General features: G+C 35.6%; 1 protein-coding gene across 1 annotated transcript in view; it reads left to right on the top strand.

The window, feature by feature from the left end:
* AQR (aquarius intron-binding spliceosomal factor) overlaps nt 1-14,735 on the top strand; it is a 98,983-nt gene that overhangs the window by 68,319 nt on the left and 15,929 nt on the right. Inside the window, exons 24-30 of the mRNA XM_069595983.1 lie at nt 298-408; nt 3,242-3,351; nt 6,046-6,181; nt 8,267-8,476; nt 10,573-10,710; nt 13,211-13,282; nt 14,276-14,463. Of these exons, the coding sequence (XP_069452084.1) occupies nt 298-408; nt 3,242-3,351; nt 6,046-6,181; nt 8,267-8,476; nt 10,573-10,710; nt 13,211-13,282; nt 14,276-14,463 (965 nt within the window). The remainder of the gene's footprint in view (nt 1-297; nt 409-3,241; nt 3,352-6,045; nt 6,182-8,266; nt 8,477-10,572; nt 10,711-13,210; nt 13,283-14,275; nt 14,464-14,735) is intronic.

Here is a 14,735-nt window from a genome sequence, read left to right as displayed (position 1 = left end):
CATTATTTCTTTAAATACTTCTCTACACTGTATACTTTTCCCCCCTCTAGAACTTCAAGGATATCAGACCTTTTAATATTGCCCCATAAATTCATGAAGGCATGAATCTTTTTTTCTGCTTTTTATTCAGGATGGCTGATTTCTATTGATTCATCTTTAAGTACACTAACTCTTACCTTTTCCGTGTTGCATTGAACTTACCCAGCAAATCTTTTAACTTGTTTCATCTTTCAGGTTTAAAATTTTCTTTTTATAACATTGTGGTAATTGTTCGCTATATGTTCACCTGCTTTTTAGGTTGTGGGCCCACCAGGTACAGGAAAAACAGATGTGGCAGTTCAAATTATATCCAACATCTACCACAATTTCCCAGAGCAGAGGACTCTGATTGTTACTCATTCCAACCAGGTAAGAAAAAGGGAACGTGTTTGTACATGTGTGCTCATGTGTGTACATGCTTGTGTGAAGTGGATGTGCATGTATGGAACAGGAGATGCATGGAAGCGCAGTGTAGATTTCTGCATATCCGATAACCTGATTATGGACACACAGCATACCAGCAAAGGCTGATGAGCATAGTGTTTGTTGTTGAGCTAATCTTGGATTATCACTGGTCATGACCAGACCATTCTAATAGAGGCAGTCCACATGTGGAAAAGCTGAGAGGAATATTTGGATTCGTGGTAATTGACTTTTTCCCCCATCTTCCATTCTTGAGTGAGTGAAGTCGCTCAGTCGTGTCCGACTCTTTGTGACCCCATGGACTGTAGCCTACCAGGCTCCTCCCTCCATGGGATTCTCCAGGCAAGAGTACTGGAGTGGGTTGCCATTTCCTTCTCCAGGGGATCTTCCCGACCCAGGGATCAAACCCTGGTCTCCTGCATTCCAGGCAGACGCTTTAACCTCTGAGCCACCAGGGAGACCATTCTTAGCTAGACCTTTTTCTTTAAAAGCCCCTTACTAGTAGTATTTTTCTGCTACTAGAATGGATATTCCTAAAAGACTGAACCTATATCATATTGACACTGATTGAATTTTAAGTTCTTATGAAGTATACATATGAATATGTATATTACATGGATAGACTGTTTTAGGTTGCTGGTCCAATACATAAAACATGAATAAATAGCTGAGGCTTCCTTATGGCTCAGATGGTAAAGAATCTGAGCTGGTAAAGAATTTGCCTGCAATGTGGGAGACCCAGGTTCAGGAAGATCCCCTGGAGAAAGGAATGGCAACCCACTCCGATATTCTTGCCTGGAGAATCCCACGGACAGACAAGCCTGGCAGGCTACTGTCCATGGAGTGACAGAGTTGGACACAACTGAGCAACTGACACTTTATAAATAACTAAAACAAGAAAAACAAACTCCTTTCTTGTAAATAATGGTTGAAAAATGATCTTTACATCTATATGTGTGCCAGGGTGTATATTCTAAAGCTGTCATAGAAATAAGGAAGAACAAGTAATGTGTATTAATTCTCATGTAAAATGTGACAGGCGACTCTCAGAATCTTCCAAAACATGTTGTGAAACTTGCACAGTAGTCTGTGCCAAAGGTACTTGTTTTCTCTGAATACGTATTAAAAATAGTGCTTTCGGTTCACTAGTTTTTTTAAAAAAAACTGGTCTGTGAAGAAGCACGGTGTTTTTAGAATGCTCAGTGTTATTTATTCTGTTATTCATCAACTTTTAATCCCATAATTTTAAAGCTATTAACTGTCTATCCAATTCATTCACTCTGTTTTCTTATCTTTAATGTTTGTAAGTAACTGGCATGGTGTACTAAAATTGTGCAGGGGAGAGGGTAACCGAGGCTTTATCTTGATGAAAGAAGCCAACTATGTAAAGACTTCTCCTGTCTTCTGTTTAATGAAATTTAGTCTGTAATAATTCTACCTATTTTCAACTTCTTAGAACGAGTAAGATATTATTCATGTGTTGTTTTAACATACTGGTCTTTTTTTCAAACAAATTTTGTCATAACTCAATAATGACTTTCTGTAGATTCCTCTACTTACGACTGACTTGTGTAGCACTGTTGTAGAGATGATGTTATTTTGCAAAAATGGCCAAAGACGTCTTTGATCCTCTGATAATCTAATCATCCTCTTTAATGCAAATTGTTTATTTTTCAGAGTTTGTATACCAGATCTTGATTTAAATATGTGATTTAAGCCATTCTCCAACATCACTTTAATTCATGATGAAATCTTACAGTTTTTTCTGAGATTGACATGTGCGAGTATTTTTTGCCCTCTAAATCTATGTGGTTCATAAGTTTAGATAGGGAAGGTTTAAATAGTGAGTAATGCCATGATCTATTGTATCTCAAGTTTTAGATGGAGAATATTAAGAGTTTGGATAGTGTGAATTATTTTTTCAGAAAATTTTGTTTATCTCATCAGTTTCTGAGCTCTAATTGCTAGAATTTTGGTAGTAAAAGATAGCTGGATACTTTATAGCTTGGATGTTTACAATACTGGATATTGACTTCATGGTCAGGGCTAGACTAGTGGTAAATTCAGAGAAATATTTGAGTGGGGGCTGATTTTTAAATGTCAATTTTATTAGTATATCTTTAAATGCAATGAAATGTTTGCCTTTCTACAAAACCTTGTGACTACAGATGTTCAGATAATAAGTACTAGGATTTCAGGAAGCCCCAAAGATGAACCTTTCATGGGTAACTGTCTTTCATCAGAACAGTTTGCAATTAGTGCTCTGCTCCTTATTGTGTCAAGAGCTGACTTAGATTCAGCCTGAGATTTGAGTGCTGCACTTTGGGTTCCTCTCCGAGGTTCTCTTGATACCTTCTACCAGCACACCTCCTGGGAGACCTTCTCCAGCCACAAAACCCTTCCAGTTTTCTGCAACTCATAGAGATTTTATTGAGTAAAGTGAAATTTGATGTGATTGTTAATTATTTTAGTAAGTATTACTACTTGAGGGAAATAGAAACTGAGCCAAAGCCTTCTCTTTTCATAAATTATCAGAGATGTAATAGATAGATGACTTTTTATGATTTCCAGTTATTATTTGACTACACATACATATATTGCATTATCACATATCAATAAAAACACTATTTCATTTAAATTATAAATGGCCTAATATGTTTCCTTCTGATCTGACTGGGCAATACTCATTCGTTTCTACCCTGTGATTGTTAGTTTTTGTTACTTTTAAAGGAGCCTACTGATTCTTTAAAACTCACTCATTCTTTTTTTTATTCTTCAGGCCCTGAACCAGTTGTTTGAGAAAATCATGGCTTTAGACATTGACGAGCGCCACCTCCTGCGTCTTGGTCATGGAGAAGAAGAGCTGGAGACAGAGAAAGATTTCAGCAGGTGAGCAAATTAGGATGAGTTTTGAAACAGTATCCAAAAAGTTTTTAACCTTCTCTTTTTCTTTAATAAAGAAAAAAAACAACAGGAAAGAGAGCAGTGAATAATCCAACTGAATTCTGAAGGGTTTTAGCCTAACCTACATAGGTATACTGCTGCTGCTGCTGCTGCTGCTGCTAAATCGCTTCAGTCATGTCCGACTCTGTGCGACCTCATAGACGGCTGCCCACCAGGCTCCCCTGTCCCTGGGATTCTCAAGGCAAGAACACTGGAATGGGTTACCATTTCCTTTCCAGTGCATGAGAGTGAAAAGTGAAAGTGAAGTCGCTCAGTCGTGTCCAACTCTTAGCGACCCCATAGACTGTGGCCCGCCAGGCTCCTCCGTCCATAGGATTTTCCAGGCAAGAGTACTGGAGTGGGGTGCCATTGCCCTCTCCATCATAGGTATACTAGGTTGCCCCAAAGTCCAGTCATAATTTCCCTCTGTTCCAGTTCTACATGTTTATGTCATTTTTCCCGTCAAACATGTGGTTATTTCAGTGAAAAGAATTATCTTGTTCATCTTTTTTAAATTGCGGATTTCCATTTGCTTTCTGTTTACTGAAGTCAACATTGCCAAACCAAAACTATACAACTTTACACAATTCCTTTTTACATTTCATCTAGACATTTAATTTCATTTAATCCGGGCACCAATTAGGTAGATTCACTTAACAAAATGCAATTGGAGATTAGTGATTGTGTAAGCTTTGGGGTTGTAAGTATTATTTCAGGAATTTATTGCCAGTTTAGCTGGACTTTATGTTAATGTGACATAAAGTGACTAAAATTTTACAAGTCAAATTTCTTCTGCTATTAGTATTTTGGTTTTTCCTTCAAAGTTGCTATATAAAAAACAGATTATTTCATTTATAATTAAACTAGTTTTTAAAGCTTGATTTCTGACATAGACATAATTAACAGCATACATAATTAATACAGCCTTTGACTATTGAACATTACTTTTATAATCATTACTAAATTGATTACAGACATCAAAAGAACTAAAAGTATTAAATTATTACATTGCATTTATTTAGAGTTCTTGTATTAAAGAGCTTACCATATATTTTTTAGCTTCTAAAAAGTCAGAGGGCAAGATCAACACACCTTAAGTTACTTGGGGCTCTGAATTCTTAATTTTTGAACAGCTGGTAATGCTTCTGAATTCTTCCCATGGGTATTTCTTCTTGTTGAACCTAACTTAGACAAGTGGACACAACTCTAAAAATCTGCTAATCCAGATTTCATTGAATGTATACAGGCTGATGAAATGCTAAGTACTGTAATTATAAGCGTATTACAGTATAATTTATAGTTTTTAGAGAATATTATAATAGAAAAGAAGTAGAATTTTTAAAGTGATTTCTAGTGCTACCAATTTCTTGGGGAATAATTCTTTTTGCTTTCTGAAGGGTAAGTCAAGCTCCAGGCTTTATTAGTAATGTGTATGTTTATTTGATTGTGCGATTATTTCATTTTTCTCTTTGTCATAATTAAAAAGATGGGGGAATAACCAATTGATGGAGCATAATACATAGTCAGAACAGGCTCATTCATCAGTTAAGTTTGCCATCTTACATGGGCATGATTCGTGGCACCCCAAAGTGGTTACAGTGATATCAGAGATCACAAAACGCAGATAACAAATATAATAATAATGAAAATGTTTGAAATAGTTCAATAATCTCCAAAATTTGATACAGACAGCAAATGCTGTTGGAGAAAAATGACAGTGATAGACTTGTTAAATGCAGTGTTGATACAAACCTTCAATTTGTAAAAAACGCAGTATCTGCAAAGTACAGTAAAGTGAAGCCTAATAAAACGCAGTATTCCTGTACATTGCTCTCCCTTTTTAAAATTAATTGAGACTTTTTAATATAGTTTTAGATTTACAGAATACTTGAGCAAATATTACATAGGATTCCATTGTATACTGCTGCTGCTGCTTTTTTTTTTTTTGGTGGTGAGGAATCGTAGCAGGCACTTTGTTATGGTGGAAAGAATTTGCACAGGCTTTGGGATCTAGTTCTGGTTCTACTTTTTTTTTCTTAACTACCTATCGTTGGGCCAGGTACTCTCCAAATTTCAATTTTCTCACACATTCAGCAAATATTTATGAACCTATTTGGTCCAGATGCCAAGCTGTGTTCAATGCCAAAGAATAAGCAAATAAATTTTGAAATTACATTTCAAAAGTTTTAGAGCTAACCTCCTTTTATGATAGTGGTATTCAGAGTCGCCAGTTTGTAAACTGTATTCTGGCTTGTTTTGAGACGAACTAGCACTTGAATGTACTATAGTGTTTTCTTCTTTGTGACGGTCTTTTTATGAAGAAAAAAGAAAAGATAGCTGAACTAAAGGTGTTTAATAATATAGTTAATTTTCCTTTCTCACAGACCACCAACACATTTGCATATCATCCTTGATCCATTGGTAGATTTTAAGTAGCTTTGGTATAAAATAACTAAAGAACTACCACTTGAGTTATTTTATACCAGTGCAACTTAGTAAATATAAACTATGTTTTCTACCTTTTATTTTTTTTGCCTATTTATTATTTCTGTTATGATTTTCTTAAATATTTTGCTGACAGTTTCCTTGCAAGTGTCTTCATAATATAATTTTGCTTTTTTACTTAATTGAAATTTTTAGGTATGGAAGAGTTAATTATGTCCTAGCTCGAAGAATAGAACTTTTAGAAGAAGTCAAACGATTGCAGAAGAGTCTAGGGGTTCCAGGAGATGCTTCATACACTTGTGAAACTGCGGGCTATTTCTTCTTGTATCAGGTATAAGAGATTAAAGATATTTAAATCATACTTTATTGGAATATACTCTTTATTTAGAAACTGGGATGGGTTCTGGAGATCCTTTCTTGAAAATTTTTTTTTTTGAGTAGATTAAAATATATGCTGTTGCCATAGCTGTATTTGTGGATGTTAAATGTTTTGTCTCCTATTGTCTTCAGTTTTCTTTGCTAAATAACTTTACTTGATGACTCATTCAATGGAAGGCCAGTGTTGCTACTGTTAAAATTTTTTTCTTCTCCTTTTTTGTTATTGACAAAGTTTCTAGACTCTCTTTTTTATTTTTTCATTTTTTTCATTACTATAGAAATATAACTAAGTAGTCTAGCTACCCAGTGGTAACAGATGCAGTTTTTTAACTTACTTTTAATATGCATATTAATCAAGGAATAAAGAAAAGCATATTTTCTGTTTAAATTTCCAAAAATACATTTTGTTATAGAATTGATTTCAAAGTAGGAGTTTAAGTTAAAAATTCTGTGACTTCAGTTTAGAGGTATGTTTTTGCTTTTGTTAGGGTTAATTTTGGGAGTGTGAAAATTAATGAGAAATAGCCAAATAAAATGAATAAAAATAAAATTTTAATACTTACTTTGTTTACTAGTAATTTTAAATGGACTGAACATAAAATAATGAAGATTTTTATATAACTCTATTTGTTTTCTTTGTACTAATGCTATTTGCATATTTTAGGTATAAATCACAGTGTTGAAACTTTTAAATGTGTGTGAAGAAAAGTTTATGCTCATTATAAGCTGATAAACCACTTGAGTCCATTCAAAATGAGTATATTTCACGGTTCCTTATGAAACATAGGACATATGCATGATGTTGCAAAGTTGTCTTCGTTTTAGACTCTCCAGAACTTGAATAACGGAGTAATGATCGTGCTTAAGTGCATATTTGTCATAAGATAAAATCGCCAGGCTCTTCGTGAAAACTGCCTTTAAAAGTAGTAGAAATAACGTATGAATTATTGAGGCCTAGCTAATAAATTTGAGAAATATGAACTGGAGGCCTCACAGCATACATAAACAATTTTCAACACACAATAATCATATTAGGAAAATTGTTGAAAAGGAAAATTCTCAAGCTCTGTCCCCAGAGACTTTCTTTTAATACAGTGTGATATCCAGGATATTTTTATTTAGCTTCTCAGATATTCTGGCTAAGGACCACAGTTTGAGAAACACTGAAGTTATAACAGAAAAACTGAGAGAATTAAAAAAAATTAAGTAGGAACTGAGTAGAGTCATAGTTAACATTTACACCAGCATATATTTAAAATATCTATACCCAAAAAGTCATAAAATGAGCTTTCAAATACATAGGCAGCTTAACCAGAAGTTTTTTATATGTATACTAAAAAGAATTCAAAAAATTTTGAAGGTCTAGGAGAAGAGTTGACAAGTGCTAAATTGATTTAAAAGCTACTAGAGCTGGACTTAACCATATATGGAAAGAAACTGAGATAGTGAAAAAATAAGGAATTTCTTTGTTCAGAGAGGGCCATTTGGATCATCGATCATAAACTATTTTGAATATGCATGGGAAATCTGAAACATCTGAGATGGAAAGTCCCATGAGATGATTCTAGGGTTCTTTCCTATCTGTACATGTTTTATTTAAGGGTTTTTTACCCTACAGTCTTGAAGTTTACTTTTAGAAAAGAAGAGCAGTTTGTCAGTGACTGGCATAAGAAATAGTCTTGTTGGGTCAAAGATTACTTTTCTTTTCCTTTTCCTACTGGACCACCAGAGAAGACCAAACTAAGCGCATTTTTTATTTTATTATTTAAAACATTGTTGTTTAGTCACTCGGTCACTTGGACACCAACTCTTTGCAACCCAGTGGACAGTAGCCCTCCAGGCTCCTTTGTCCATGGGATTTTCCAGGCAAGAATACTGGAGTAGGTTGTCATTTCCTTCTCCAAGGGATCCTCCCAACTTAGGGATCAATCCAAGTCTCCTGCATTGGCAGGCAGATTCTCCCCCACTGAGCCAGCAGGGAAGTCCATGTAAAACATAAGGGCTGGCTAATTTAACCCCAAGTCTCTTTTTCTTACAGGTAATGTCTCGCTGGGAAGAGTATATCAGCAAAGTGAAAAACAAAAGTAACACGATGCCAGATATTACTGAAGTCTCTGCTTTCTTCCCTTTTCATGAGTACTTTGCAAATGCCCCTCAACCCATTTTTAAAGGCCGATCTTATGAAGAAGACATGGAAATTGCTGAAGGATGTTTCAGGCATATTAAGAAAATCTTTACTCAGCTTGAGGTAAGGATTCTCAAGTTCTTTTTACTTTCTTTTAAAGGTGTTAAGCTTAGCTGGCTTTCTTTTCTTTTTTAAGTAAGTATAATATTCAAATCTAGCAAACAAGATTATTACTTTTAAGTGGAATTATTGGAAGCATGTTATTGTTCTAGTTGAGAAATAAGTAAAAATTATGATATGAATTGAATCGGCATTTTTTTTTCCTGGTATGAGAGTCTTAGTATTTAAGAAAGGAATGCTTTCTTTAGGAGATTTAACAATAGTTCCTTGATTTGGAATTTGGCCATTCTAAATTCTTTATGCCTTTGACTAGTGGGCAAAGTGAGGTTGCTGTGTTATCCGAGATATTCCTGATTATTAAGGTGAAATAAGAATCACGACTATACACAGGGGACAGAGAAGAATGTTTGGAGCCCAGGGCCCCTGGGCTGCTTCCTAGTTTTCTCATTCCTTATTGGAAACATCCCTGGAAGACTACAGCAGTACTATAAAAGGACCACGTTTCAGACTCACATTCCTCTCAGTTAGAAGGTTTAGGATTACTTCAGATTAAAAGGGCAAAGATCATCTCTTTTTAAAAGTCTTTGTACCTTTTAGATATGATTTTATTCCTACTTCTTACAACAATATCTGGCAGATAGTAAATATTCAGTAAACATTGACACATGGTGTGAGTAGGTGGATAGAAATGGATGAATGGTTGGTACAGAATAATAAATATGTATATACATATGTAGTATATATGTGGTATGATAATGATAATAAAATTGTAAAACCTGGAAAGCAGTGTTGTGGTATGCTTATGATTACATACATAGAATATAAAAGGAGAAAAGCATATGATTTATAATAATAGCTGTCTGGGGAGAGGGAAGAAGGAAATACAGGATACCTCCACCTGTGCCTGTGATGCTTTAACTATTTAAAAATAAATAAACCAAAACAAATGTTTAAAAGTCTGACATAAGTATGACATAATGTTCAGACTTAATAAAACTTGCTATCAGGCACTCTGCATGGCTCGTTTACTCCTTACATCCGTCTGTTGTCGATTCCCCTACTCTGCTCTGGGATCATCTGCCATGGTCTTGACTGAGACTGGTCCTTGGAGTTTTGGTTTCCCAGCCTCTCATGTCAGCTGACTTCTGGCTGGGTTTAGCCAATGAGAAGTGTGGCAAAAATGGAGGAAAGAAGGAAGCCAGGGTTTTTCACCAACAGCTCTCTCTGCCGGGGTTTCATCCCTTATATGACTCCAGTTTCTGCTGACCTGGTCCACTGCTGTTCCAGCTTATATTGATACCTCAGTTTCTGGGCTTAGATAACACTTCCTCCTCTTTATCCTTCCTAGCCTACAGGTAGTCATCATATTCTGCTGTTGCCAGTCCCTGGGTTACCTCACCATTCGCTGGTTGGCTTTTCTACTCCTCCATCACCTGCATAATGGGTTCCTTGCAATAAATTCCTTTCATTATGAATGCTTGACATAGTGTCTATTTTCCTGGACATACAAGGGTGATCGATATTCAGTATTCTTGTTGATACAGTAAATATTTTACCTTATACGAAAAAGCAGTCCAAATTGTAGCTTTAATATCAGTTATTATTTGAACTTAATTAGTAACTTATTAATCATGGACAGAATTGTTCTCTCAGTTCAGTTCAGTTCAGTCACTCAGTCGTGTCCGACTCTTTGTGACCCCATGGACTGCAGCACGCCAGGCTTCCCTGTCCTTCACCAACTCCCAGAGCTTGCTCAAGCTCATGTTCATCGAGTTGGATGATAGGCTTAGTTTATGCTGCTGCAGCTAAGTTGTGTCTGACTCTGTAAGCCTATGGACTGCAGCCCACTAGGCTCCTCTGTCCATGAGATTCTCCAGGCAAGAATACTGAAGTGGGTTGCCATGTCCTGCTCCAGGGGATCTTTTCAACCTGGGAATCAAACATCTCACATCTTACCTGCACTGGCAGACGGGTTCTTTACCACTGGCACCACCCAGATAGTTATATTAAGCTTCCACATAAAGTCTCATAAACTGGATTATTGAACGTATGCATGATTTTACTAAAACAAGTACCTCATTGTTTCCCCACTCCCATAGGAATTCAGAGCCTCTGAACTGCTTCGAAGTGGACTAGACAGATCTAAATACCTTTTGGTGAAAGAAGCCAAAATCATTGCCATGACCTGTACTCATGCTGCCTTAAAACGACATGATTTAGTCAAGTTAGGTTTCAAGGTAAAGACTTATATTTTAGTTCCTTAATTCATCTGTGCAGCTGTTAGTTCCTTTCTTTTCTCTTCTCTCCTTAATACTTGGCCTTTTCCCTTGAATGTTTGCTTCTTACTAAAGTTCGCATTTATAACTACTTTAAAATGTTTCTAAAGTGATAATCTCCCATGTTTATATGATTAGTAAACTCTCATAAATCTAATTTTTCTAAATTTAGTTATTAGATGCATTAATATGTCTTTAACATTATAGCCATATGACTATCTAAATAACTTCTAATACTTTTTAAGGTAAATTAACTTACTTTCACTGTGTTAAAAAAATCTCCAAACAGAACTAAAAACTTTATAAAAACATTTGACAGTGTTTTTCACCTATTAGAAATCTGTATGCTTGCCTTATTTACCTTTTAAGCACTCATCCACTGCAGTTATTTGTTCATTCAGTAAATGAAAAGCATTCTGTATGAGATGGAATATACTTATTTAGACTGTCAAACAAGATATTTAAATGGCTCCATCTCAGGATAAGGACTGGAGAGCCAAAGGGTAAAGATAGCCTGTTACTTGTTACTCAGTTGAAATGTAATGTAATAATTGATCAGTAAATTTGAGTTTGCAGATACTTTGTGACTTTGGTAATGGTACTGACTAAGCTCTGATTTTAATGCAAATCATTTAACTTCCCTCCAACTGGTTTATCTGATGTTATTAGTGTTTTGTATACTGGTTTGAATTCAAAGTTAGCAAAACGCTTGTTGATGAAATAGCTGACATATTTTAAGTTTATGAGGTCACTGGAAGATAAGTGCTAAATAAATTCAAGGTGATAGAATTGTTGCAATCTTGGATTAAAGTTTTCTCAGCTATAAGGTAGGACAAATATGATAATTTATTAAAAGGTAGTATGAACTTAACCTAGTGGTGTGAGCTTACCTTTTGCAAATTAGTGAAAATTTTTCACCTAAATATTTTGTTCTTGCTTTGGGCTGACACATAAAATATACTTTGGATTTGCTATTAAATCATATTACTTTTAACAACACAGGGAAATGATACAATCTAAACTGAGCATTTTATGCTTTCCTGCAGCTGTTCACATGCATAATCTACAAAACATTACTTGTAGCTTATCATATTTTCATTAATCATTTTCTTACACTGTGCTAGTAAGATAGATACCGTGAGTGCTGAGGGTATCCCTTAACGTTACTCCCCACTCCCCAATTATCTAGTCTTTCAACTCTTTTAATATTTCCTTTGTCCTTTTCATTTATATCAATAAAAAATGCTAAATTTCCATTTTAGGCATTGTCTTTTGATTCTGTGCTGTCTCCAAGGAGACATGCAAACACTTTTGTGTACTCTTTTCCTTCCTTAATACACCCAGTATAGTTGTGTCATAATTTTGCTTTGCAATTAAAATCTCCTTTTTAATCAGAGCTGTAGATGTATTTTTATAAGTTAAATCACTTTAGAGTTTCAGAGTTGTTTCTCAGGAAGGAGTCTCTTTAAGCTGTCATCTTGAGCTTTTCCCATTCTGTTCTCCATATTGTGTCTATCACCTTGAGACCCCACGTGGGAACTTCTGAGAAAATATGACTCTTTGAACCCCTTCCTCCTAGGTTCCCACCAGGATGACCTCACTAATCATTGTAATAGGGAAATTTAGCATCAGATAGAGCTAGAGAAGATATCCATCCACATGCCTAAAACTTAAGGTAATTTCACTAGAAAACAGTACAGAATTAAACCTTAAATTTCATCATGTCCAGTAGAAATCCAGCTACCAGTCTTGAACAAATACAAGCATATTTTGGTAAAAATGAGTAGCACAGAAACTGCTGCTGCTAAGTCACCTCAGTCGTCTCCGACTCTGCGACCCCATAGACAGCAGCCCACCAGGCTCCTCTGTCCCTGGTATTCTCCAGGCAAGAATTCTGGAGTGGGTTGCCATTTCTTTCTCCGGCACAGAAACTAGAGGATATGTAAACAATTAGCTTAAAAGAAAAAAATTAAGAGTAAATATACTCCCCCTACCATCCACTTCCTTGAAAAAAAATCAGGGGAGAAAACTTTGAAAATAGAAAACAAAAGAACTCTACTTTGTGCTTAGTAAGAGTCTCAAAGAAGGTATTTTACGAGGAATAGGATATCATACTATAAATAGCAATCAGAATTAGAAGAGGAAGGGAAGGATAAAACCTGATGAGAATAAATCTAGAAGAAATTGGGCAGATAGAAGATTCACAAAGAATGAAATTTCCTTCAGTTGGAGCAAGACTTGATTTTTCATTATTTTATGGACGTGCAGTGCCTAACATTCCTGGAAATGAGTATTCAGGCACAATGGTAAAGAAGATCATGAACTTTCTGTTTGAATGATTTGTATGTTATTTTTATCTGAATTATTTGAGAGGTTTGGGGATGCTTATTACAGTCATGGTGGTAGCTGTTTGGGTTTCAAACTGTCTGTTTCACAAGCTTTCTTTTTCTCCATTTCTCAGTACGACAACATTTTAATGGAGGAAGCTGCTCAGATTCTGGAGATAGAAACTTTTATACCTCTTCTTCTACAGGTAAGATACCGAAATTGAGACAAAGTAGAGGTTTAAGAATTCTGGAGGATGGAGTCAGAAAACTAGAGTTTGGGGGTGCTGATTGCTATGATTATGTATTCTCCTTAACTTCATGATGTTTAGTATTCTATTTTAAGTATGTAAACTTTAATCTATTCACTGGTTATTGAGTAGTTTGTATTATTTGGGAGTACTATTTAAAAATTCATAGTTTGTCTGTAAGTTTTGAAAAGACAGCAATTTTTCTCAAAAAAAAAAAACATTTTTATGCAGTTTGGAGGGAAGACGAGCTTTTTTTTTCATTTCTTTTAGAGTTGTTTCTGGAATTATTTTTGATATTTGATATTATTTTTCTTTATTTTATACCTGAAATTTTTTAGTTAAATGATTATGTTTAAGGATGTTTTCTTATTGTACAATAATCTTTACTATGGAAGCGTTAAAAAAAATGTGGAATTCCTAATTGAGGAACAGAGGCTCCTGTAATTTATAGATAATTTCTGAAAGTTGTTTTATAAAGCCAAGTTATCTGGTATTTATATTTTATCAAAATATGTTTCAAGAAACGAGACATGTAGAGTAGGAAATTGAAGTAATAGAGTAGGAAATTAAAGAAGGTATAATTTCTGCTGCCTGTAGTTGTGATACAGTTTGACATCTTTCCATTTCCCTGCTTGAGCATCTGTTTCTTTCTGTGCACCCTTTGCCTGATTAGGACCTAAGCCTCCCAGACCGCTTTGGGTTACCCTGTGTAGGGTGAGTCCATGCCTGCCTTCTCAATCCCTCCAGCCTCACTCACACACTGTCAGCCAGTGGTACCCATGCAAGTCATTCTGTAAATTTTTTAGGTTCTTCTCTGTGAAACTGGTGAATGACAAGAATTAGTAAACTGTTAAAGCCATCCTGTGAATAGCAAGAATCTTGTGCCATGAATTGGAGATTAACAGGGTACTAGAATAATTATTTTGCCATTTCCCCACTTTTTATTCCTAGAATCCTCAGGATGGTTTTAGCCGACTAAAACGCTGGATTATGATTGGTGATCATCACCAGTTACCTCCAGTCATTAAGAACATGGCCTTTCAGAAGTATTCAAACATGGAGCAGTCCCTCTTCACTCGCTTTGTCAGGGTTGGAGTTCCTACTGTGGACCTTGATGCCCAGGGGAGGGCCAGAGCAAGGTAAAGGACACTGGGCAATGGGAGATGGGAGCAGGGGACTGGATGTTAGGGAAACTACTCCTGTTTAAGGACATCAGTTCCATGATCCAACTATTCGATAGCATCTTCTGTATAGACTCTTAGCACTCTCTGCTATCTAGGAACTTGCCTGGATACACATCCACAAATTGGAAAATACCCTTATTGCCTTCAGCGTGGGTTGTGAATTGAACAAATGAGTTCCTTCATTTTATTCATTGAGATTAATTTAAGTGACTTATAAACTAAGGGCC

The sequence above is a fragment of the Ovis canadensis genome, chromosome 7 (assembly GCF_042477335.2).
Source record: "Ovis canadensis isolate MfBH-ARS-UI-01 breed Bighorn chromosome 7, ARS-UI_OviCan_v2, whole genome shotgun sequence".
In the NCBI taxonomy this organism is placed as follows: Eukaryota; Metazoa; Chordata; class Mammalia; order Artiodactyla; family Bovidae; genus Ovis; species Ovis canadensis.
This window is presented reverse-complemented; position numbering and strand designations above follow the sequence as displayed.